Raw genomic sequence first — 26,088 nt, 5'->3', positions numbered from 1 at the left:
TGGGGATGTGGGCGGGGGGAGGTTATTGTTGGTGTTAGAGGAGTTTTACAGGGAAAACACCTCAGCTAAAGACTCCTATGAGGCATAGTATCCATTTACAAGGTGTTCTCCCCCCCCCGCTCCCCCCCCCAATAGTATCCACCATGTTCTGTGGCGGCAGAAAGAACAGTTACTTCTGATTTGGGAGTCAGATAAAGCTGTGTGCGTAGTGGCCTTGAGAGAGACTTAGTTTCTCTCTCTCTGAAAAATGGAGATAGTACCTCGCAGGGGTGTTGTGAGCTGGGAGGCAGCTTATGAGCAGTGCCTGGTGCCTGGGTGGGGTGACGGGGGGGGGGCGCGGGGGGAACCCAGTAAATGAGAGGTCTTCTTAGTGTGAGCCTCTTTCTCACGGGGTCGCCTCCTCACACAGAGGATGACAGTGGGCAGATCGGCTTCGCTTTACGGAAGTTAAGGTACGAGCTCCTTGGGAGAAAACAGCGGCGCTGCGAGACGTGGTTTGGGGGTGGGGGGTGGGGGCGGCAAGCCCATTGCCTGCAGAAGTGGAAGCGATCCGATCACACTCTGCGGGGGAAATTGGAGCTGGCGGGCGGGCTGCGGGCTGGGTGATAGCCGAGTGGAGCGGATGGGGTTTCAGCAGGTGAGGAAGGAGGGAAGGGGGAAGGGACGAAGGCTCCTTAAGAGTCTAGCAGGAGCCACGCACTGTGCTGAGCAGCTGGCGTGCATTTTTGTCCCCGACCCTCCCTCCCCGCCTGCAAGGATTTCCTCCCCGCTTTGCAGATGAAGGAACTGAGACACAGAGAGGGGGGAAGTGACTTGCCCAGGGTCACACGAGGTAACAGGTGCCAGGCTTCAATTCGGGCCTGTCTGACTCTCCATCCAGCCCACTGCACGGGCTGTGTTGGGTGCAGGGGGCGCGGGGGGGGGGGGGGGCGGGGGGGAGAGTCACGTGGATAGCATGCAGCATGTGGCCTGAAACAGCCAGTGAGGGGGGCAGGGCCAGACCACCCTGGGCCTCAGCTGAGGCTTTGTCCTAAGGGGCATGGGAGGGACAGGGTCAGTCCTGTGTGTAGAAGGACCCTGGGGGTCATGGGGGGGAGACTAGAGAGGAGAGGAGAGGCTGAGGAAACGAAGAGACTGCAGCAGTGATGATGGGGCCTCGGGGACAGTCAGGGGGCGGGGAGAGAGAGGGCTTAGGCCAGTGATGGCAACCTATGACATTCGTATCAGAGGCAACACGCAAACTCATTTTTTTGGTTGATTTTTCTTTGTTAAATGGCATTTATTTTTTATTTTATTTTATTTTTTAAAATATATTTTATTGATTTTTTACAGAGAGGAAGGGAGAGGGACAGAGAGTTAGAAACATCGATGAGAGAGAAACATCGATCAGCCGCCTCCCGCACCCTCCCCGCTGGGCATGTGCCCGCAACCAAGGTACATGCCCTTGACCGGAATCGAACCCGGGACCCTTGAGTCTGCAGGCCGACGCTCTATTCACTGAGCCAAACCGGTCAGGGCAATGGCATTTAAATATATAAAATAAATATCAAAAATATATGTCTTTGTTTTACTAGGGTTGCAAATATCAAAAAATTTCTATATGTGACACGGCACCAGAGTTAAGTTAGGGTTTTTCAAAATGCTGACACGCCGAGCTCAAAAGGTTCGCCATCACTGGCTTAGGGACTGAGGAGTTTTGTAATATGCAGGAAAGGGATGACCAGGACGGCACCTGGGGCTCTGCCTCGTTGACTGGGTGGACAGAGGCGCTGTCCCTGAGATGGGGGACCCAGGGGAACCTCTGTTTTGAGGAAACGGCCTGAACTCAGGATGGGACACGGTGAGCAGGCAGGGCCTGGGGTCGGGCCAGCTGCTACAAGTTAAGGCAGAATATAATGCAAGATATTATCCATCCAATTTTTTTCTCCCCTGGAAACTGTGAGGAAAGGAGGGGAGATCCAGATTTACAAAATCCCGCTCTGCATGGGCTTCTGGGATTTGAAAAGAAACATCAAGTTGTGCTTTCTCCACTCTCAGCCTCCGTGGTTACGCTGGTCAAGCCGCAGCGTCCTCCCAGTTGGGAACGTCTTCCCGCGGTTGTTATTGACACCGTAGCGTTCCCATTCTACAGACCAGGAAACTGAGGCTCCGGGGCCAGTGGCTGCCTGAAGTCCCGCAGCGCGTCCCGGTGGAGCCGGATCGGAGCAGCCTCAGGGCGCACTGCCCATCCCCTCTCCGCCAGACCACCTCGCCCTGCCACACCAACTGTTGGGACAGCCACGAGGACGCGAAGGCCCTTCCTTTGCTTTGGCGATAGATGCGGAGCAAGTGGGCCCAGAGGGAAAAGTACCTCCCTGGCCAAGTGCCCGGAGGCCCAGCAGTGTCTAGACACGCGGCTTCACTTCAGGCCCCTGTTGCGTGCACACACTTTGCACTCATTCAGTGGTTGGATCCAAGTTGTTTTTTTTTTTTAATATATTTTATTGATTTTTTACAGAGAGGAAGGGAGAGGGATAAAGAGTTAGAAACATCGATGAGAGAGAAACATCGACTAGCTGCCTCCTGCACACCCCCCACTGGGGACGTGCCCACAACCAAGGTACATGCCCCTGACCGGAATCGAACCCGGGACCCTTCAGTCCGCAGGCCGATGCCCTACCCACTGAGCCAAACCAGTTACGGCTTCCTTGCTCTTCTTAAGGACGCCCAGGGTCTCTCAGAGTCCCTAGAACAGTGGTCTGCAAACTCATTAGTCAACAGAGCCAAATATCAACAGTAACAATGATTGAAATTTCTTTTGAGAGCCAAATTTTTTAAACGTAAGCTATATAGGTAGGTACATTGTGATTAACTTAGTTAGGTTGCTCCTAAGCTGGCCTTTGCTAAAAACGTCCTCCATCTGATTGAGGTACGTTCGCTGAGGTCGACCCCTTCCAACTCTCCCATCCACACTCGTCTTGTATACTTGTTTCGTCTATATCCGCATTTTCTCCTAACCTCATTTTCTGCTCCTGCCCCCTCTTCCCTCTTACACGTACTCCACGTTTCAGGAAGTGAGGGTGACTTAGGTTTGCAATCGGATCCTACGTTTTCCTGCACCCGCCTTTGCTCTAGCTGCTCCTGCGGCTGAAGGCGCTTTCCGCTTTAGATGCACACCTTCAACTCCCACCGGCCTCCCCGAGGCCCCGCCTCCCCGAGGCCCCGCCTCCCCGAGGCCCCGCCTCCCCGAGGCCCCGCCTCCCCGAGGCCCCGCCTCCCCGAGGCCCCGCCTCCCCGAGGCCCCGCCTCCCCGAGGCCCCGCCTCCCCGAGGCCCCGCCTCCCCGAGGCCCCGCCTCCCCGAGGCCCCCGCCTCCCCGAGGCCCCGCCTCCCCGAGGCCCCGCCTCCCCGAGGCCCCGCCTCCCCGAGGCCCCGCCTCCCCGAGGCCCCGCCTCCCCGAGGCCCCGCCTCCCCGAGGCCCCGCCTCAGGGCCCACCTGTGACTGCGGCCTCCCTGGGCCCTAATCACATGCTATGCCCGCCTCCGGCGGTGCCCATCGCCCTGAGGGCAGTTGTGTGGTTCCGGGACCTATTTCCCTGGAATGAGCTCCTTCCGGGCAGGGACTGGATCCAATTTCTCCATCCCTCCCAGTGCCTGGTCCATAACCTACCTCAATAAAGTTCAGGGCGTGAATGATTGCCCTTCCTTCTTTCTGGGGCCTCTACACACTGGGCTGCTCTCTGCCCCTGAGTTGAATGACCTTCTGCTTGACTTCTGAAGACCCCAGAATCTGCCAACAACACCACTTATATGAGATTTTAAAAAAATTTTTATTGATTTTTTTTTTTAGAGAGAGAGAGAGAGAGAGGAAGGGAGAGGGATACAGAGATAGAAACATCAATGTGAGAGAAACATCAATTGGCTGCCTCCTGCATGGGGATCCAGCCGGAACCTGGGCATGTGCCCTGACCGGGAATTGAACCAGTGACCTCTTGGTTCATGGGTTGACGCTCAACCACTGAGCCACACCAGCTGGGCTTGATATGGAATTTAAATGTCGGGCATCCCCAAACGCAAAGCAGACACTCATCCGATGTCCCCGCCCTCCCCCCTGAGTTTTCCCTCCGCCTCTCTCCCTTGCAGCCTGCGGGAGCTCTGAGGCCTCCGCCTACCTGGACGAGCTGCGTTTGGCTGTGGCTTGGAACCGCGTGGACATTGCCCAGAGCGAACTCTTCCGGGGTGACATCCAGTGGCGGGTGAGGGGTCCGACCCCGGGCTGGGGGTCCCCACAAGAGGAGGCACTTGACATGTGGCCTGTCCATCCGCTTCTTATTGTCCAGTGTCCGCATCCTGTTCCCTCTCTATCCGTCACTCAATTCTCTACCCCCATCTCTGGCCCTTCACCTCTGACCACACCTGGCCTCCTGCCTGCCCCTGCTCATCTCTCCCCGCGTTCATCCCGCCCCTGCCAGTCCGTCCACCTGGAGGCCTCGCTCATGGACGCCCTCCTGAATGACCGGCCGGAGTTCGTGCGCCTGCTCATCTCGCGTGGCCTCAGCCTGGGCCACTTCCTGACCCCGACGCGCCTGGCCCAGCTCTACAGCGCGGCGCCCCCCAGCTCCCTCATCCGCAGCCTCCTGGACCAGGCGGCCCACGCTTCGGGCGCCAAAACCCCAGCCCTGAAGCCCTCCGCGGAGCCCCGGCTCCCCGACGTGGGGCGGGTGCTCCGGATGCTGCTCGGTGAGATGTGCGCGCCGAGGTACCGCGCCTGGGCCACGGGGGATCCCCACCGCGACCACGGCTGCAGGGACAGCGACCATGGCTGCCCGGAGAGCGTAAGGACCAGGGGATGCTGGTGGGGGTGACCCAGAAGGACCTGGGGGTGTGGCTACCCGGGAGGGGGTGTGGCTACGCTGGGGGTGTGGCTACACGGGAGGGGTGTGGCTACACGGGAGGGGGAGTGGCCAGCTGACGGTGTGTGATGGGACTGGGGCAGGGGCCGATGGGGGCGTGGCCAGGGCGGTGTTGGGGGCGGGGCCACACCTCACCACGCCCCTTGCCTGCAGTCCCAGCTGCTCTGCCGCAGGGCCCCCTCGGAGCTCATGCTGGACGCGGTGCTCGGGCAGACCCCCTGGAGCGACCTGTTTCTCTGGGCGCTGCTCCTGAACAGGGCGCAGATGGCCTTGTACTTCTGGGAGATAGTGAGTGCTGCCTTGGCCGCTGATTCTGCTCTCCGCGTCCCTGCCCTTCGGTTCTCCCAGACTCCGGTGTCCCTCGTGACCTCTGATGTCACCCTGAAACCCCCCCTACCCCCCCCCCGCCCCCAGTCCTCTATTCCTGGTGTATGACTCCAGCTGCTGCTGCTAATGCTTCCACCCCCCCCCCCCCCCATATGTCATGCATTTCTTGTAACTGGCCTTTTCTGTTAACAATATATATTGAGCCTTTCTCTTGTGCATACATGGGAATTAACCTCTTTCTTTCAAAATGTCTGTAACAAAGAAGTTAGACGTTATTCGGTAGCCAATGGGCGTCATTTAAACATTGGTACACTTGCAATTTATTTTTTAAAATATTTTTATTTTTCAAAATATATTTATTTTTTAAAATATATTATTGATTTCAGAGATGAAAGGAGAGGGAGAGGGAGAGAAACATCAATGATGAGAGAGAATCATTGATCGGCTGCCTCCTGCACGCCCCACACTGGGGATAGAGCCCGCAACCCGGGCACGTGCCCTTGACTGGGAATCGAACTGTGACCTCCTGGCTGATAGGTTGACACTCAACCACTGAGCCAGGCCAGCCGGGCAGTACACTTGCAATTTAGATGCCTTGTTGTAGCTGCAATGGAGAAGGGGCAAGACTAGATAGTGACAAGGAAGCCAGGTAAGAAGCCACGCTGGGGCTTTCCAGGCAGCCAAGGTGAGGGCCCGACTACAGCAGGTGGGATAGAGGTGTCGGGACACATTTGAGAAGTTGCAAGGTTAAAAAATAAATAAAAAACTTGTGGAAGTTAAATCGGATCTAAGATAGAGCTTATTTTTATGCCTATATGCAATAGAAATACCTTGACAGGACTCTTCAGCCAATCAGGTCAGGGGGTGAATACAGACTTAATTTATTTATTTTTTAATCATCACCCAACGACATTTTTCCATTGATTTTTTAGGGAGAGTGGAAGAGAAAGGGAAAGACAGAGAGAAACACATCGATTGGTTGCCTCCTGCATGAGCCTCTCCCTGGCCCCGATCGTGCACCGGTGGGGTCCGGGATTTCGAGAGGGCGCAGGCCAGGCTGAGGGACCCCAACGGTGCACGAATCTGTGCACTGGGCCTCTAGTTATTATATATAAGTGTTTAATCCTACATGTTAATCCTACTGAGGTTCCTTGTGCGAGTCACTTCTCTCTCTCCTGCTGTTTTCAAGATCGTTTGTTTTTGACTTTCAACAATTTGATTTCTTTCTCAGTGTGGATTTCTTTGTATTTTCCTCTGTAGAATGCCTTGATCTTCTTGGATGCGTAAATTCACGTATTTCATCAAATTTGGGAAGTGTTAGGCCATCTTATCTTCAAACGTTCTTTTGTTTCTTTCTGCCTATCCTCCCCTTTTGGGAATCCCACTATGCATATATTGGTATGTCTTATGGTGTCCTGCAGGCCTCTCAGGGCTTGGTAGTTTTTTGTTCTTTTTTCCTTATGTGCCTCCAACTGTATAATCTCCATTGATTTTTCTTCAAGTTCACAAATTCTCTTCTGCCTCCTCAGAGCTGCCGTTGAGTCTTTCTGGTGAATTTTTCATGTCAGTCATTGCACTTTTCGGCTCCAGAATTTCTTATTTGCTTACTTTTATTACTATTATTATTATTTGTCTCTCTTTATTCATATTCTCTACTTGATACGACATCATTTACCTGGGTTCTTTCAGTTCCTTTTTCATAATTTTCGTTAGCTCTTTAAGCATATTTAAGACAGTTGATTTAAAGTGTCTATCTATTCACTGAGTTTCCTTAGGGACAGTTTTTATTAATTTCTCTTTTCTTGTGAATGAGCCACACTTTGTTTCTTTGCACGCCCCATAATTTTTTTGTTGGAAACTGGAATTTTTAATATTATTATAAAGTGGCCATTCTGGATATCAGCTTACCTCCTCCCTCCAGGGTTTCTCATTGCTTCTTCTTCTAGCTTGTTGGTTTAGTGATCTTTCTAAGCTATTTTTTTAAAAATATATATTTTATTGATTTTTTACGGAGAGATAAGGAGAGGGGTAGAGAGTTAGAAACATTGATGAGAGAGAAACATCGATGAGCTGCCTAGTGTGGATGTGCCCGCAACCAAGATACATGCCCCTTGACCGGAACCGAACCTGGGACCCTTCAGTCCGCAGACGGACGCTCCATCCACTGAGCCAAACCGGTCAGGGCTAAGCTATTTTTGTAAAGTCTGTATTCTTTGTCATGTGCGGCCACTGAAGTCCTTGTTCTGTTAGCTCAGTGGTCAACTGGTGACTTGAGATTTCCTTAAATGCTTGGGGGCGGGGCGTGGAGTTGAGGTGGGGAGAGAAACCCACACCCTCCCAGCCTGCAGATCCACTCCGTGTTGGAGCTGTCTTTCAATGCGCAGGCAGGCTGTTTACACTTTTACTTTATCTGTCGCTTCCGGCTTTGGTTGCCTAAAGGTCAGCCTGAAGTGAAAGCTCAGGGCTTTCTCTAGTCATTTCTGGGCAGGCATCCAGGCTTGTCAATGCCTGTAGCCTTCTAAGTCCCGTGGTACACACAGGAGCTTTGTAAACCCCTAGTCCCCCCAGGTTCTCCCTCCCCAGCCACTTCCCTCCCGAGCTGTTCAGTATGTCTATTACTACCTGGGCTGCTATTCTTTTGTCTTTTTTTTGTTCTTGAGTTGTAAGAGGGCCGCTCTTTATTTTTAAACGCTTTCAAACACCACCTGGGAAGCCGCTTCTGTCCTGGGGAAGTTCCAAGGACAGTGGAACAAAGGCAAGCTCTTGAGCTGTTTTCTTCAGGGAGCCACACACAACCACACACACAAACGGCGAGGTCCACACACACAACCACAGTTACTTAAGAGGAAGATCTGAATTCCTGCCCTAACCGGTTTGGCTCAGTGGATAGAGCATCGGCCTGCAGACTGAAGGGTCCCGGGTTCGATTCCGGTCAAGGGCATGTACCTTGGTTGCAGGCACATCCCCAGTAGGGAGTGTGCAGGAGGCAGCTGATGAATGTTTCTCTCTCATTGATGTTTCTAACTCTCTATCCCTCTCCCTTCCTCTCTGTAAAAAAATCGATAAAATATATTTTAAAAAATAAAAATAAAAATCATCATTCTCCCCTTTAAAAAAAAAAAAAGATCTGAATTGCTCCTTCTGGTACCCCAAACCCTTCAGGCGCCACCGAGCTGGGGAGTTGGCAATGGTAAGCAGGTTAGTTAAAATGTCACAGTGCTCTTTCTAAATATATATATAGATTTCAGAGAGGAAGGGAGAGGGACAGAGATAGAAACATCCATAATGAGAGAGAATCATTGATCGGCTGCCTCCTGCACGCCCCACACTGGGGATGGAGCCTGCAACCCAGGCATGCACCCTTGACCTGGAATCGAACCGTGACCTCCTAGTTCACAGGTCGAAGCTCAACCACTGAGCCACGGGCTTACTGAAATTTAACAGTTTCGTTCTTCATTAAGCATTTTCCTATTTGTTGTACGCTTTATATGAGGTCCCAGAATTTTATTTAAAAAGTGGATTCTGACAGTTTGGGCCAGCTTGTTTGTTGCTTTTGTGGAGGGATGGCGTTTGAAGCTCTCTACCCGGCATTTTGGGTGACATCTCCGGCTGCTCCCCGGCCTGTCCTTAATCTCTGAGGTCATTCTAACCAGCCCAGCCCCTGCTCTCTCTGACACAGTGGTTCTCAACCTTCCTAATGCCGCAACCCTTTAATACAGCTCCTCATGTTGTGGTGACCCCCAACCATAAAATTATTTTCGTTGCTACTTCATAACTGTAATTTTGCTACTGTTATGAATCATCATGTAAATATCTGATATGCAGGATGGTCTTAGGCGACCCCTGTGAAAGGGTCGTTCGACCCCCAAAGGGGTCGCGACCCACAGGTTGAGAACCGCTGCTCTGACGTCTGACCTTTTCACCTGTTGTCCAGTTTCTTCCATCCACGAAACATCCCTTTATCCGTGGCCTCTGTTGACCCTGGTTAATTTCTGATCTCTGGCTTTGTCCCTTCCCTTGATCACAGGCTTGCTGCCCCCTCCTCACCCTCGGACCCTATCCACCACCTCTCTCTCTGTCTCCCCAGGGCTCCAACGCCGTGGCCTCGGCTCTAGGGGCCTGTTTGCTGCTCCGGGTGCTGGCGCGCCTGGAGTCCGAGGCTGAGGAGGCAGCGCGCAGGAAGGAGCTGGCAGCCAAGTTTGAGGGGCTGGGCGTTGGTGCGTGGGGGCAAGGGTGCCTGGGGGCAGGGGTCCGGGGCTGCGGTGACGGGGGTCTGTGCGTCTCCCCGCTCCTCTCATTACCCTCCCCGTCCCCGCCAACCCCTCCTCTCTCCGCTCACACGGTCTCCTTACTCCTTGTTCTGCCTCTCACTGACCCTCCCGCGCCCAGACCTCTTTGGCGAATGCCACCGCAGCAGCGAGGACCGGGCTGCCCACCTGCTCCTGCGGCGCTGCCCGTTCTGGGGCGATGCCACCTGCCTGCAGCTCGCCATGCAGGCCGATGCCCGCGCCTTCTTTGCCCAGGATGGAGTCCAGGTGAGCGTCGGAGGCCGGCCTCCCAAACCAGTGGTCGGTAAGCTCATTAGTCAGCAGAGCCAAATATCAACAGTACGATTGAAATTTCTTTGGAGAGCCACATTTTTATAAACTTAAACTATATAGGTAGGTACATTGTCATTAACTTCATTAGGGTCCTCCTAAGGCTTTGGAAGAGCCACACTCAAGGGGCCAAAGAGCCGCATGTGGCTCGCGAGCCGCAGTTTGCTGACCACGGTCCCAAACAGACCCCGGCGACACCCCGGGAGCCGTGCAGGATGAGCCCTGCCCTTGCCCAGGGTCTCCCCCTAGACACCACCCTCCCCCAGGGAGTCCCAGCCTCGCCCAGGAGGCTGCTCGTCCCTCAGCAACCCCACCACCCGCTGCAGGAGCGCGGCCTCCCCGGGCACAGCCTCCCACCCCCTAAAACGTTCCCCTCGACAAAGGATCCCCGATGAACCCAGAGCAAGTCCCTCCCGGTTCTGGTCTCAGCCAGAGAATGGCCTCACCCATTACCTGGTGTTTTGGACATAAACTCTGGGTTAGGAAATGCTGCCCTCCCTGCAGGAATCCCCCTCTTTCCGGAAGCCCTGCGTGTCCTCAATACCCAGCGTTCTGCCTACAGACAGGAAGTCCAGCTTATCCCAACAGGAAGTCCCGCCCCCAGCCGTGGGACTGATTTGATTGGCATTTCAAATAATTACCCAGAGTTCTTTGCTTCGAACAATGGTTAAACTCCTGGGGTCTATTTTTTTTTTTTTAATATGTTTTTATTGGTTTTTAGAGAGAGAGGAATGGAGAGGGAGAGGGAGACAGAAACATCAATGATGAGAGCAAAACATCTATTGGCAGCCGCCTGCACGCCGCAACCGGGGCATGTGCCCTGACCCAGAATTGAACCGTGACCTCCTGGTTCATAGGTTCACGCTCAACCACTGAGCCATGCGGCCTGGCTCATGGGGTCTATATTATGCCCTTATCTCAACCCCACTGTGTTCTCTCTGTGAACAGGGAGGACATATTAGTGCCTGTCTTCCTGGGGTGTGGCGAGGGCTATGTGAGCTAATCTATGCAAAGTGCTTAGCCCAGTACCTGGCATATCCTTTATAATAAAACCCTAATATGCAAATTGACTGAACGGCCGAACGACCAGTCGCTATGATGTGCACTGACCATCGCTATGATGTGAGCTGCCCCCGGGTGGTCAGTGTGCTCCCACAGGGGGAGTGCCACTCAGCCAGAAGCCGGGTTCATGGCTGGTGAGCATAGTGGTGGTGGTGGGAGCCTCTCCCACCTCCGCTGCAGGCGGGTGGTAAGGAGCGAGGGGTCCCGGACTGCAAGAGCCCCAAACTGTGAGAGGGATGTCTGATTGCCAGCTTAGGCCCGATCCCTGGTGGGGGAGCGGGCCTAAGCCAGCAGGCAGACATCCCCCAAGGGGTCCCGGACTGTGAGAGGGCACAGGCCAGGCTGAGGGACCCTTTCCAGTGCACGATTTTTGTGCACCAGGCCTCTAGTTGTGTTAATAACCATCGGCTCGAACCTGAGGGAAGGTGGTCAAAGGCCAGGACCCCGATAGTTGTGGTCCCCACATTGAGTGCTTGCCCTGGGCCCTGGAGCCGTGGGCCAATTCTTGCCTGGGGTCTTCGGGAAGGGCTGGGGGAGATTCAGGCTCTAACCTTCCCCACCCCCACAGTCTCTGCTGACACAGAAGTGGTGGGGGGAGATGGACAGCTCCACCCCCATCTGGGCCCTGGTTCTCGCCTTCTTTTGCCCCCCACTCATCTACACCAACCTCATCACTTTCAGGTCAGTCCCGGGGTTAGGTTGGTAGGAGAGCGCTGCTCATTGTTCTTCCTGCTCAGCTCTGCCCACCTCTCAGTCCTCCCAGTGCTTCCGCCTTATTTCCTCTCTTCCCCTCCCCAGGACTGGGGCACGTTCTGGGAGGTGAGCTTTTGGGGGGCTCTCTATCTCTACGGGCAGTTCTTCAGCCCGCAGGCATGGCTCTGGGATGGTTCCCTTTAGGGTGACTCTAGCGGGGCACCTCCCCGTCTCCCTGCCATATCTCTGGGTAAGGAAGCTGGGTATCTCCGGAGAATTCCTCTCCCACTCCTCCCTCCCCCGTTCTCACTCTGTGCCTCTCTCCTTGCCAGGAGGTCAGCGGAGGAGTCCACACAGAAGGACCTGGGGTTTGAGGTGGACGGGAGCCTCAACGGGGAAGGGCCTGTCAGGTGAGCGCAGCACCAGCGGTGGTGCGGCCTGGGCAGCCGCAGGAGCTCTGGTACGGGGAGCAAGGCCGGAGCAGAGAAGGGGGCTTCCGGAGGTACTGGTTTCACGCAGCTACTGAAGATACTGAGGCAGTTTCCCAAATGCCATTTAACAAAGAAAAATCAACCAAAAAAAATGAGTTCGCGTGTCACCTCTGACACGCGTATCATAGGTTCGCCATCACTGTTATCTCGATAAGCAAGTGGAACTGGGTGGATTTGGTTAATTTAGGGAGACTTTGCCTATTTTTTTTTTTTTTCTGACTCCAGGGCCTTTGCTTTAAAAAAAAAAAAAGTTTATATTGATCTCAGAGAGAGAGAAAGGGAGAGGGGGAGAGAGAGAGAAACATTGATGTGAGAGAGAAACATTGATCAGTGGCTTCCTGAACGTACCCCAACCAGGGACCGAACTGCAACCTGGTCATGTGCCCTGACTGGGAATCAAACCGGTGACCTTCCGGTGCTTGGGACAACACTCAACTAACTGAGCCACACTGGCCAGGGCCAGGGCCTTTGCTCTTCATCTCTATGCCACGGTACCCATGAAAGGTGTTTCCAAAATTGGGCCTAAGCAAATGAAAGGAAATATTTATCAGTCTTCCGATAAATCTGCAGAGTGGAGGTGCGTATTTGAGGGTCCAAGACAGAGAAAGTCAGAGATCGTGATGGTGAAAGAAGAGGGATTTGGACTTTAGACAAGAGTCAGGAGTCATTCCAGGGGCCTGAGGCCAGAAGCGTGGCGGTAAGAGGTGAAAGGTCAGCAGTCTTTTTTTTTTTTTTAATATATTTTATTGATTTTTTTTACAGCGAGGAAGGGAGAGGGATAGAGAGCCAGAAACATCGATGAGAGAGAAACATCGATCAGCTGCCTCCTGCACACTCCCTGCTAGGGATGTGCCCGCAACCAAGGTACATGCCCTTGACCGTAATCGAACCTGGGGCCCTTCAGTCCGCAGGCCGACGCTCTAGCCACTGAGCCAAACCGCTCAGGGCAAGGTCAGCAGTCTTGATGGTAGGGGCTTTCAGAGGTCAGAGGTCACAAGTCAAGGACATGGCAGGCGGACCGCAGACTTAGTTTCAGTTCGGCAGGGTCAGAAGTCGTGAAGGTGCAGGAGGTCACGTGAGAGGTTAGTGGTCTTGACAGTGGTGAAGGTCGGGTTCAGAGGTCAGGCTGAGCTCTCCCTTCTCTCTCCCCCTCCACCCCCAGGCCAGCAGATCCCCCTGAGAAGATGCCCTTGGGGGTGTTGAGTCAGCCCAGCCGGAGGGGGTGCTCCCCACGCCTGCGGCGCTGGTCCCAGTTCTGGGGGGCGCCGGTGACGGCCTTCCTGGGCAACGTGGTCAGCTACCTGCTCTTCCTCATGCTCTTCGCCCGGGTGCTGCTCATCGACTTCCAGCCCTCGGCGCCCGGCGCCCTGGAGCTGCTGCTCTACTTCTGGGTCTTCACCCTGCTCTGCGAGGAGTTCCGCCAGAGCCTGGGGGGCGGCTGGGGCAGCCTGGCCACCGGAGGGCCCGGGCCCGGCCACTGCCAGGCCCCGCTGCGCCGCCGGCTGCACCTCTACCTCATGGACACGTGGAACCAGTGTGACCTGGTGGCCCTCACCTGCTTCCTCCTGGGTGTCGGCTGCCGGTGAGTGCCCGTGGCTCCAAACCCCTGACCCCTGGGAGGGAAGGAGGGAGGGAGGAGGGAGGGAGGGAGAAACATCGATTTGTTGTTCCAATTATTTTATTATTATTATTATTATTAAATATATTTTTATTGATTTCAGAGAGGAAGGGAGAGGGGGAGAGAGATAGAAACATCAATGATGAGAGAGAATCATTGATCGCTGCCTCCGGCACACCCCCAACTGGGGATCAAGCCTGAAACCCGGGCACGTGCCCTGACCGGGAATCAAACTGTGACCTCCTGGTTCATAGGTCAACACTCAACCACTGAGCCATGCCAGCTAGGGCTATTATTATTTTTTCTAAAAATATTTTTATTGATCTCAGCGAGGAAGGGAGAGAGAGAGAGAGAGAATCATTGATTGGCTGCCTCCTGCACGCCCCCTACTGGGGATCGAGCCCATTACCCAGGCATGTGCCATTGACCAGAATTGAACCCGGGACCCTTCAGTCCGCAGGCCGATGCTCTATCCACTGAGCCAAACCAGCTAGAGTTGTTGTTCCAATTATTTATGCATTCATTGGTTGCTTTTTCTAATGCCCTGACCGGGGATAGAACCCGAAACGTTGGTGTATCTAACCAGCTGAGCTACCCAGCCAGGACCTGTCTCCGATTATTCTTAAAAAACAAACAGAAACCCATTCTTGATGGAATGTACTGCGTAAAGATGGTCTAGGAACAATTTGATCCCGCGGGGAGAGCTGCTTCAGGGGTGGGATGACTAAAGGGAGAACCCGCTATTTATGCTCGATCTGGAGCTCACTGGAGGTTTCTCTGAGTCCCCAGACCTGGCCCAGCATTGGCACCACCCTCACCTCTTTCCTCTTCCTCCACAGCCCAGGCCCTGGCCTCCTGGCCCCTGCCTCTCTCTGTCCCCCCCTCCATCTCCATGGCTGCCTATCTGGCCTGGCCCCTCACCTCAGCCTCCTGGACTCCAGCCTCTTCCCTCCAGCCCATCCCCACAAGGGTCCTTCCAAGACCAGAGCTGACCCAGCGCTCCCTCCCCTCCCTCCTCTCGCCCCCGTGCCTGGACCTGGCATTGGGGTCCCGCCTGTCTAGGCCGCCCCTCTCTGCAGCGCTGTCTCCTGATTTCTTTGTTTCTCTTCATCTGCACCCCGGCTTCTCTGAAACCTTCCAGTTCCTGCATCCCAGGTCCAGGGGCTGTGACCTTGACCTTGATATTTTGAGTCTGCGTAATTATAAATTTGTAATCAGGATTTCACCAGAGCTGATGGATTCTTACCAAGGAAGTACTTTGAAACTGCCTTGATCAGTTTTATGTGCAGGGCAATGAAACTAGCTTCAGTTATTCTCCGTTTCTGACATGATTTCCCCCTGGTTACCTAGCATTTGGGTTGAGTTTTACACAAACATCGGTCCATCATTGGCGTTTTTGTCTGGATTGGATTTTGCCAAGTTTCGGGTCTGTGTTTGTGAATTGTACTTTTCCCTGGGTGAAATGTCACCGGTTCAGATTTCATCAGGGAGGCCTGAGTGTTGTGTCGGTGACTTAGTCCACAAAAATGCTGACTGTTTCTACCATTTCTTAGCTGATTTATAAAAAAACGGATTTTGAGGAATTTCCCCCTCAGTTACTTTCTGTTGCCAAGAATGGGCGACATAACGTTGGTTCCTTCCTGCCATAGTTCCCGGATCATACCGTGTGGTGCCCAGAGAGCGGCACAAAGGGCGCATTTAAACGTTCTTGGGAACACATTGTCTTTGGGTCTTGGCACGAGCTGGTCCCCCCTTCCTGAAACACTGCCCCTTCCTCTCCTTGGCCACGCCAACTCCCGCACTTCCTGTAGGCCTCAGGCTTGCGGCCTCTGTCTTTAAATCCTTCCTTTATCCCACCCAGACTCTGGGTCCCTCCTTTGTGCTCCCCTAATGTCCTGCGATCACCCCAAATGGTACATAGAGTATGGCCTGTGCTCTCTCTCTCTCTCCTTGAGTCATCACTCTATCTCAATTGAAAAGATCTTTGAAATGTAGTCTATTGCCAAAGAAATGCAAAAATATGTCCTCACTGAACAAGATGAAGCAGGTGAAGGAATAGAACGGGAGCCAACGGTTTCCTCAGTCTTTTCAAGTGTCTCACTTTCTCAGCAGCGACTTCCCTCGACAGTTGGGTGCACACCCCGCCGTTCTTTCTCTGTGCGTTTACATGGAGAGACGCCGACACTTCTTTGGTGCACAAACGACACTATATTTTATGTATCCTTCTGCAACTTTTCCTTTTCACCTACAACGTTTTTCCCATGTCAGTGTTTGCGAATATACGGTATTCTTTGAAAATATGCTGCATCGGGCCCTGACCGGTTTGGCTCAGTGGATAGAGCGTCAGCCTGCGGACTGAAAGGTCCCAGGTTCGATTCCGGTCAAGGGCATGTGCCTGGGTTGCGGGCACATCCCCAGTGGGGAGTGTGCAGGAGGCAGCTAATCGATGTTTCTCTCCCATCGATGTTTCTAACTCTCTATCCCTCTCCCTTCCTCTCTGTAAAAAAATCAATAAGATATATTTTTTAAAAAAAATAAAATATGCTGCATCAGGTTCCAGAAGAAGGGAACCAGTGGCTGAAGATCAGACAAGACAGGCTTCTCCCGGCCAGAATGTAACGAGTGAACGCGTTCTTTTCCTAAGGCACGGAGACAAAAATTCCGCCCTTGAAGAGAGAGGAATCGGGCCCAAAGTGTCTCCACAAAGTCTCTTTCATTTTCTGCGCCAGATAGTCATCATGTATTAGCTGCTCTGGGGCCAGTCCTCTGCTGATCATGTTTCTTTTTCTACAAAGTCCTCGCTGTGGGGACACCGCTCCTTTTGAGAACAAAGAGCTTTGTGGACAGAGTCTGGTGACTATTTACAGGGGCTACACCCTCGTCTCTTCTCAGCGGACTCACTGGGAGGAATGCCTCTCCCACGCTCTGTTAGAAATGCTACCCATGAAGACGACATGATCACTTTATCCCAACAGCAATGCCAGAGAGTTTGCAGGACCCTGAGCTTGCACTTATCTCTTGTATTTTTGTATAAAATATCTCCTGAGATGAAAGGGGAAGGCCTTGTTTGCCCATGCTCTAGGGCAGTGGTTCTCAACCTTCCTGATGCCGCGACCCTTTAATACAGTTCCTCATGTGGTGGTGACCCCCAACCATAAATTCTTTTCGTTGCTACTTCATAATTGTAGTTTTGCTACTGTTATGAATCGTCATGTAAATATCTGATCTGCAGGATGTATTTTCATTGTTACAAATTGAACATAATGAAAGCATAGTGATTAATCACAAAAACAACATGTAATTATATATGTGTTTTCCGATGGTCTTAGGCGACCCCTGTGAAAGGGTCGTTCGACCCCCAGGTTGAGAACCGCTGCTCTAGAGGTATTTTAGACATTTTGTCAAGCTTAGCGTTTTCTAGGGGAGAGGACAAGTATTGCATGGAGAAAAAAAAAAAAATCCCAAGATCTCGGCTTACCGTGGAGAAATTTCCAGTGAATTCCAGAATTGCATGGGTGAATCGTTTTGTTTTGCCAATCCCTTCCAGATGGGCATTTTGGTTGTTTCTAATTTTTTATTATTCCAAAGTAACACAAGTTTACATGGGAGATTTAAATTCTGTAGGTTGAAGTGAACCTATTCTTGGTGTGGATAGATTTCCCCCGCCGTCAGGGTAAGAAAGTGCCCTCTGAAGGACATGCTTGGCAAAATCTAGTATTTTCAATCTTTAAAATTTTGTAGCTCTCAACTTAGCTTAACTTTCTACTTTTTTTTTTTTGCCAAAAATGACCTCTCTTTTTTATATTTATGCATCCTTGACTACTAGTTAAGTTGGGCATCTTTTCATAACTAATGGTCACATGGACTTCTGTCAATTATCTTTTTCTTTTTTTTAATCCTCACCCGAGGATATTTTTTCCAATGATTTATAGAGAGATGAAAGGAAGGAGAAGAGGAGAAAGAAGGAGAGAGAGAGAGAGAGAGAGAGAAAGAAACATGGACGTGAGAGACACACTGACACATTGATTGGTTGCTACCGGGACTGGGGAACTTGCAACCAAGGTATGTGCCCTTGACCAGGAATCAAACTTGTGGCCCTTCGGTCCAAGGATCGACGCTCTAACCATTGAGCAAACAGGCCAGGGCTCAATTGTCTTTTCCTATCCTTTGCCTCCACTTAAAAATTTTTATGTTCATTGATCTCTTGCATATATATATATATCTGGATCCTAACCCTTGATGGTTTTGTTCTATATATCTTCTCAAACTCTGACGCTTGTCTTTTTACTTTGCTACCTTAAGCATTCTTTTAGTCTGTAACTTTTCCTTTGAAATAACCCAAGACTAACAAAAAAAATATTGCAAACACAGTGCAGAGAATGGCCATACACCTTTCACCCGGATCCGCCAAATGTTAACATCTTACCTTATGGAGACCCGAAATCTTATTCAAACTAACCCAGCTGTCCCACTGATGTCCTTCTCTGGTCCAGGCGCCAGTCCACGACCCCATACTGCCGTTGGTTGTCATGTCTTGAATTTGATGTTGCGGGGACCTCCTAGTTTTTTGTTAAGGCTGTGCTTCGTGCGGCTGGTATTTAGTGGATGCCCGTGCTGGCCCGGCCCAGCTGGCGCTGTGAGATCTGCGTGCACCCCGGCCAATGGGGGAGGCCACAGCCTCATCTGCAGCCTGGTGCGGGGAAGACGCAGGTTTCCTATGCACCCTGTGACCCTTGAGTGACCCCTGTCTCGTCTCCCACACCCCAGGCTGACCCCGGGCCTGTATGACCTGGGCCGCACAGTCCTCTGCCTGGACTTCATGGTCTTCACGCTGCGCCTGCTGCACATCTTCACGGTCAATAAACAGCTGGGGCCCAAGATCGTCATCGTGAACAAGATGGTGAGGGGTGGGGCCTGGGTGGGGCCGGGTAGGCGGGGCCAGAGCCTGGAGGGCGGGGCAGAGCCCTGGGGGCGGGGCCAGGTCCCGGGAGGGCGGGGCCAGGTCCCGGGAGGGCGGGGCCAGCCTTGGTCTCATCTCCCTCTCCTGCAGATGAAGGATGTGTTCTTCTTCCTCTTCTTCCTCGGAGTGTGGCTGGTGGCCTACGGGGTGGCCACGGAGGGTCTCCTCAGGCCCAGGGACCAGGACCTCCCGCAGATCCTGCGCCGCGTCTTCTACCGGCCCTACCTGCAGATCTTCGGGCAGATCCCGCAGGAGGAGATGGACGGTAAGGAGGGAGGGGGCCTGGCACCCTCTGAGTCCCTTCTCTCTCCTCCCCGACTCTGGGTGGGTCTCTACACCCTTCTCTCTGGGTCGCCGTCTCTGCGTCTCTAAGCAGCCCTCCCCCGCCCCCCCCTTCATCCTCCCGTCCCCCCTTCATCCCTAGGGGACTCTGGCCTCCTCTCTCCGCATCTCTGCCCTCTTGTCTTTGGGTCTCGGACCCTTGCTGTGTTTCGTTGGGTCTTGTCCCCTTGCTTTCTGGGATTCCGTCTCCCCACGCCCCTCTAGATTTTTTTTAAAAAAATTGATTTCAGATCCAAAGACAGAGAAACATCGATCAGACTATCAATCCCCAGAGGGAAAGTAGGGGAGGGAGGGGGTAAGGGGGAGAGATCAACTAAAGGACTTGTATGCATGCATATAAGCCAAACCAATGGACGCGGACAACAGGGGGATGAGAGCATGAGTGGGGGGGAGGGGGGAGGGAGGTAGGCGGTTAATGGGGGGATGAGGACACATTTGTAATACCTTAACCAATAAAGAAATTAAAGATAAAAAATAATAAATAAATAAATAAATCAGGAGAGTTCAATACACATAAAAAAGGCAATAAAAAATTGGTTTCAGAGGGGAAGGGAGAAAAATAAATAAGCAAACAAACAAACAAAGAGGGTGGGAGAGGGAGAGAGAGATAGAAACATCCATGATGAGAGAGAATCATTGATTGGCTGCCTCCTGCACGCCCCCCACTGGGGATCCAGCCTGCAACCTGGGCACGTACCCTGACCGGGAATGGAACTGTGACTTCCAGTTGATAGGTTGATGCTCAACCCCTGAGCCACGCCGGCCGGGTGCCCCTCTGGATTTCCGTCTTCGTTCGGTCTCTGTCTCTCTGCCCCCATCTGAGTGTCTCCCTCCACAGTGGCCCTCATGGATCATGTCAACTGCTCCTCGGAGGTGGGCTTCTGGGCGCGCCCGGTGGGGGCCCAGGCAGGCTCCTGCGTCTCCCTTTATGCCAACTGGCTGGTGGTGCTCCTCCTCGTCATCTTCCTGCTCGTGGCCAACATCCTGCTGGTCAACCTCCTCATCGCCATGTTCAGGTGAGGAGCCCCGCCCGCTCTGATCTGAGGTCACCCACCATGACATTGACCCTGGCATGACCTTTGACCCCAGCATGATTGATTCTTGATCCCAGCCTAATCAACTCACCTTTAGTCCCTAAAATCTAATGCTGCCCTGTCCCCAGACCCAGGCAGACTCTGCTTCTGACCTGGACTGTGGACTCTGATTCTCTCCCTGAGCCTAGGCTGAGGGGAGAAACCTGGGGTTTTTCATAAATACCCTTTACCATGTTGAGGAAGTTTCCTTTTATTCTGACTTTTATGAGGCTTTTTTTTTTAATCATGAAGAGGTGTTGAATTTGGTCAAATGCCTTCTCTGTGTCTCTGGGTCGGATGAGATAATTATGTGATTTGCTTCCCTTTGTTCTATTACGGTAGAGTATTACATTGGTTGATTTTTATATGTTGACCCACCTTTGTATTCCTGGGATAAATCCTACTTGGTCATGGTATATAATCCTTTTACTATCCTTCTGAATTACGTTTGCTAGTATTTTGCTGAGAAATTTCGCATGTATATTGATCTATGCCCTAGCTCAGTGATGGCGAACCTATGACACGCGTGTCAGAGGTGACACGCGAACTCATTTTTCTGGTTGATTTTTCTTTGTTAAATGGCATTTCAATATATAAAATAAATATCAAAAATATAAGTCTTTGTTTTACTATGGTTGCAAATATTTAAAAATTTCTCTATGTGACACGGCACCAGAGTTAAGTTAGGGTTTTTCAAAATGCTGACACGCGGAGCTCAAAAGGTTCGCCATCACTGCCCTAGCTCAATCATGTCAAACTCTGAGACTCACCAGCCACGAGTTTGACATGGTTGCCCTAGCCGGTTGCTCAGTGGTTAGAGCATCAGCCTGAGGACTGAGGGTTGTGTGTTTGATTCCGGTCCAGAACATGTACCTCGGTTGCAGGTTCGATCCCCAACTGGGCCACGTGTGGGAGGCAGCCAATCAGCGTGTCTCACATTAACGTTTGTCTCTCTGTCTCTCCCCCTCCCTTCCACTCTCTCTAAAAATCAATGGAAAAAATATACTCGAGTGAGGATTAACAAAACAAAACAAAACAAAACAAAACAAAACAAGAATATTGATCTGTAATTTTCTTTTCTGTTGATATAATGGGAAATGCTGGCATCATAGAATGATTCAGGAAACGTTCTCTCCTATTCAGCTTTTTGGAAGCATTTGGAAAGGACTGGTGTTGTTTTTTAAATGTTTGATAGAATTCACCAGTGAAGCCTGGCCCTGGGCTGTGTGTGTGTGTGTGTGTGTGTTTGATTAGTTATCTCTTTACTTGTTTACTTGTTATAGGTCTTTTGAGATTTTCCATTTCTTCTTGTGTCAGTTTAGGTAGTTTGTGTGTTTCTAGGAACTTTTCCATTTTATCTAGGTTATCTTTTTTAAAAACTTGATTTTAGAGGAGGGTGGAGAAGAACATTGATTTGTTGTTCCGCTTATTTCTGCATTCATTGGTTGCTTCTGACCGATGTTGGAACCCGCAACAGTGGCGAGCCGGGATGAGGCTCTAACCAGCTGAGCCACCCGGCCACCATACTATTCTCTTATAATCCTTTTTATTTCTGTAAGTTTGGTAGTAATGTCCCCATTTTATTTCTTTTTTTTTTTTTTTTTTTAAATATATTTTATTGATTTTTTACAGAGAGGAAGGGAGAGAGATAGAGAGTTAGAAACATCGATGAGAGAGAAACATCGATCAGCTGCCTCCTGCACACTCCCTACTGGGGATGTGCCCGCAACCCAGGTACGTGCCCTTGACCGGAATCGAACCCGGGACCCTTCAGTCCACAGGCCGATGCTCTATCCACTGAGCCAAACCGGTTTCGGCCCCATTTTATTTCTAATTTTAATTGTTTGTGTTCAGACTGACTTTGGAATCTGACTACAACCTCTACCGTAATCCATGACACCATCCCCAACTTGACCTCTAATCTCTGACCCTTGGCCCTCCTACCCTAACTACTAATTGCATTTCGGAATAAACTCCGACATTATTGATTCTACCATCTGGTAATAACCTCCGACATTATTGATTCTGACATCCGCCTGCTGCCTTGGACTTTGAACGTATTGCCTGACATCTCACCTTGATCCTCCGCCCTTGACTGGGCAGCGACCTCTGGTGACCCTTGACCTCTGGTCCCCACAGCTACACCTTCGGCAAAGTACAGGGCAACAGCGACCTCTATTGGAAGGCGCAGCGCTACAGCCTCATCCGGGAATTTCACTCTCGGCCGGCGCTGGCCCCACCCTTCATCATCATCTCGCACGTGCGCCTCCTCTTCCGTCGATTGCGCAGGCACCGGGCCAGCATGCCGGCCTCCCCCAACCTACGGCATTTTCGTGAGAAGCGGGTCTTGGCCCAACACAGAGGAACCCCAGGGGCGGGGCCCTGAGACAAAGAACACGGATAAGCTGGGGGGGCGGGGGGGGGGGGGATGGCGGAGGCTCCGGTGGGCGTGGCTCAGGCCGCCGGGGGCGTGGTCTGAGAGCTCAGGCAGGGTTTTGGGTGGGGATTGCGGGACGGGACGGTTCCGGCCCCAGGAGGGGCGGCGCCTTGACTCTGTCCGGACCCTGCCCTCCAGGGGTCCACCTCCCTAAGGAAGCCGAGAGGAAGCTGTTGACGTGGGAATCGGTGCAGAAGGAGAATTTCCTATTGGCGCGGGCGAGGGACAAGCGGGGAAAGTGACTCCGAGCGTCTGAAGCGCACGTCGCAGAAGTGAGGGCGGGGCCTGGCCGGGGGCGGGGCTTCTGGCCTCTGGGGTGTGTCCCGTGACGAAGATTGGTTGGGAGGATGGGCTGGGTTTGCAGAGCACCAGGCTGGAGGCGGGGCCTGAGTGGGCGGGGTCCTGGAAAGCGGGAAGAGGCGGAGCCACAGGGGCGGGGCCCCGGGTGGGCGGAGCGCGGTCCTGGGTGGGCGGGGCCCTGGTGGGCGGGGCGAGTGGGCTCCCCGCGGCTCCGGCCTGAAGTCCTGGGTGTGCAGGGTGGACATGGCGTTGAAGCAGCTGAGACAGGTCCGCGAGTACGAGCAGCGTCTGAAAGGGCTGGAACAGGAGGTGAGGAGTGCGGGCCAGGCTGGGGGGTGTGGGCGGGGCGGGAGGCAGTGGGTTTCCGTAGGGCGCCCGATATCCCATCTGCTCCCCAGGTCCAGCACTGTAGCCGCGTCCTGGGCTGGGTGGCCGAGGCCCTGAGCCGCTCTGCGTTGCTTCCGCCAGGGGGGCCTTCACCCCCGACCCCGCCTGGGACCAAAGGTCAGTGCGAAGGGCCGACCTGCATGTACCTCCAGCCTCTGTCTCTGCCTCCTGTGCACCTGCTTTCCCGGCCCCTGTTCCCCTATTTCTTTCTCATTCGCGATCCTTTCTTTGTCCCTCCTCCACTCTCTCGGCTTCCTTTGGACCTTTCACGGGTCTTTCTGCTTCTCGCTGGTCTCCCATTGTTTCTGTCTTCCGCTCTGTGCCCACCACCTGTTCTCTCCCCTCTCCCTCCCCCAGACTGAGCCCTGATGGCAGGCTTCAAGGAGTAGCGCCATGGGGAGTTGTTGCCCCCAGAGGAAGGCCTAGCTGGCCCTGGACCCCAGTACGCGGTGGCCCTGTGTGGAGGTGGGCGCCATGCCGTGGACTGGATCGCTGTCGGCACCACTGCAGGAGTCTCACCCGTTGGAACCACAGCAGGCCCGGCCCCTCCCAGAACCAGCCCCACTCTGGGAGGATCAGCCTCAGGAGCCCAGGCAGGGCCCCCCTGAAGGCCCCGCCACAGCCCCGCGGGAGAAGGCTACAGGGCCCTGGGGGCACAGGGACCACAGAGGCACTCAGCTCCCCACACCGGGGAAATAAAGCCACTTGAGAGTCTGGGTGCTTGATTCTTGGGGAACTGGTGGTGTCCAGATCCTTTGGGCATGGGGGTTAGAGCTGGCGGGGGCGGGGGGTTGTGATCCTTGATCAGTTTGCTGTATTTCCGACATCTCGGGGTCTGTTCCCTCCTCTCAGCCCCACTATTCCTATCTGACTCCGGCCCAGCCCCTCTTGTCTGCGCTATTTTGATGGCTCTCACTTCAGTGGGAAGAGAACCATCCGCACCCCCCTGCTCCCTACTTTACAGAGCTCAGAGGCGGAAGCAAATTCTTTCTTGGAGCGGGGAGGGTGGGCGCTGTGTACATCTGCATTGGCAACAGGGGAACAGATGATGCAAATTTGAGCAGATAACTGCCTATGTGTCTTTAAAAAGCCTAATTAGTGGGAAATTACAGGCCACGCGCACATGGAATCGAAGCAAATATGCATCATTATCCATGCCGTTTAACTAAACAACCCATAACAAACTAAACTGGTAATGACAAGGCTGCACTGACAGCAATTATTAGTTAAATAGCAGGAAAGCCAGCAACCACCAGCACATCCAGAAATCACAACCAAAACACCCTTTCTCCAAGTTGGAGGAGTTCCAGCTATCTGCCTCTTTGGGTGCAGAGTGGCTTTGAAACGTGGCCAAGTGTTGTGCGGCAACCAGATTTCAATGCGAAAAAATATCCTCGGGTAAGGATTAACAAACAAAACAAAATTAGATTAAAAAAAAAAAAAAGAAAGAGCGAGGCTTCCTCTTTGCCGCATCTACTGCGAGGATGAAGACCATTCTCAGCGATCGGACTGTGGACGTCCCAGAAAATGTGGACATCACGCTGAAGGGACGCACAGTGATTGTGAAGGGCCCCAGGGGCACCCCGCGGAGGGACTTCAACCACATCCATGTAGAGCTCAGTCTCCTTGGAAAGAAAAAGAAGAGGCTCCGGGTTGACAAATGGCGGGGAAATAGGAAGGAACTGGCCACCGTTCGCCCTACCTGCGGTCATGTACACAACAAGATCAAGGGCGTTACACTGGGCTTCCGTTTCAAGATGAGGTCTGCGCACGCTCACTTCCCCACCTACGTCGTTATTCAGGAGAATGGTTCTCTTGTTGAAATTAGAAATTTCTTGGGTGAAAAATACATCCGCAGAGTTCGGATGAGGTCAGGCGTTGCTTGATCAGCATCTCAAGCCCAGAACGATGAGTTGATTCTTGAAGGCAATGATGTGGAACTTGTGTCAAATTCAGCTGCTTTGGCTCAGCAAGCCACAACAGTTAAAAACAAGGATATCAGAAAGTTTTGGGGTGGTGTCTCTGTTTCTGGAAAAGGAACAGTTCAGCAGGCTGGTGAATAAGATCTCTAAGTTGTCCAGCTTTAGAAAACACCCAGATGCCGAGTGATTTGTCACACTTGTTTGTGAAACTATAAAGATGTACAATAAAAAGAAGAAAGAATGAATGAATGAACTGTTGGTCCTGCAGCCTCTAACTACCAAGGAGGTCCAACAAGGACCAGCCTTTATGGATCTTGGACACAGTATGTCCCAGAGGGAAATTTCACTCAGGCTGATGCTGCCGTCCCTGACTCAGGCAGGTTAGGCTCCTTGGTCCACGTTCCCCGCAGGAAAATGCACCTGAATTCACTTGAGAAGGCTCCCGGTTGGGGAAGAAAGCTAAAGGCACCTTGTGAGGTAGCGACCTTTGGGCCCATTCAGTGTGCAGTTGTGGCTCCCACTATTTTTTTAAAAAAATATTTTTTATTGATTTCAGAGGGGAAGGGAGAGATAGAAACATCCATGATGAGAGAGACTCATTGATTGGCTGCCTCCTGCGCCCCACACTGGGGACTGAGCCCGAAACCCAGGCACAGAATAGAACCGTGACCTCCTGGTTCACAGGTTGATGCTCAACCAACCACTGAGCCACGCCATCCAGGCAGTGGCTTCCACTATTGAAGGGACAGTTGATACTGATGTCCCCCCCTGCTCACCCTGTGGATATCCTGTAAGTGTCGGGGTTCTGGCATCCAGCCACGGCAGTATGTGCCGCCCTCACCCCCTCTCCGTGGAAGTCTACCGGAACAATGCAGAATCCAGAAGGAGAAAGGGAAATCTCAACTGTGATGATTTAATGGCTGCGGACTGAGGCCATTTCCCAGCACAACAGCGCCACCTGCCTGAGGTAGCCACCATGTACACGCC

General features: G+C 52.6%; 1 protein-coding gene and 1 pseudogene across 1 annotated transcript in view; both read left to right on the top strand.

The window, feature by feature from the left end:
• Positions 1–23,893, top strand: part of TRPM4 (transient receptor potential cation channel subfamily M member 4) — a 38,662-nt gene extending 14,769 nt beyond the window's left edge. The window contains 17 exon segments of the mRNA XM_070402001.1: positions 4,122–4,234; positions 4,451–4,813; positions 5,045–5,179; positions 9,306–9,435; positions 9,608–9,753; positions 11,447–11,559; positions 11,904–11,981; positions 13,225–13,644; positions 18,448–18,580; positions 18,731–18,905; positions 19,821–19,998; positions 22,195–22,388; positions 22,631–22,725; positions 22,727–22,764; positions 23,029–23,101; positions 23,191–23,296; positions 23,537–23,893. Coding sequence (XP_070258102.1) covers positions 4,122–4,234; positions 4,451–4,813; positions 5,045–5,179; positions 9,306–9,435; positions 9,608–9,753; positions 11,447–11,559; positions 11,904–11,981; positions 13,225–13,644; positions 18,448–18,580; positions 18,731–18,905; positions 19,821–19,998; positions 22,195–22,388; positions 22,631–22,725; positions 22,727–22,764; positions 23,029–23,101; positions 23,191–23,296; positions 23,537–23,541 — 2,495 coding nt within the window. The 3' untranslated portion in view covers positions 23,542–23,893.
• A 65-nt stretch (positions 23,894–23,958) lies between these two features.
• Positions 23,959–25,801, top strand: LOC138999791 (large ribosomal subunit protein uL6 pseudogene; annotated as a pseudogene).
• The last annotated feature ends 287 nt before the right edge of the window (positions 25,802–26,088 follow it).

The sequence above is a fragment of the Myotis yumanensis genome, unplaced genomic scaffold (genome assembly GCF_028538775.1).
Source record: "Myotis yumanensis isolate MYYU_CA2020_CCGP unplaced genomic scaffold, mMyoYum1.0.hap1 SCAF_23, whole genome shotgun sequence".
Taxonomy (NCBI): Eukaryota; Metazoa; Chordata; class Mammalia; order Chiroptera; family Vespertilionidae; genus Myotis; species Myotis yumanensis.
This window is presented reverse-complemented; position numbering and strand designations above follow the sequence as displayed.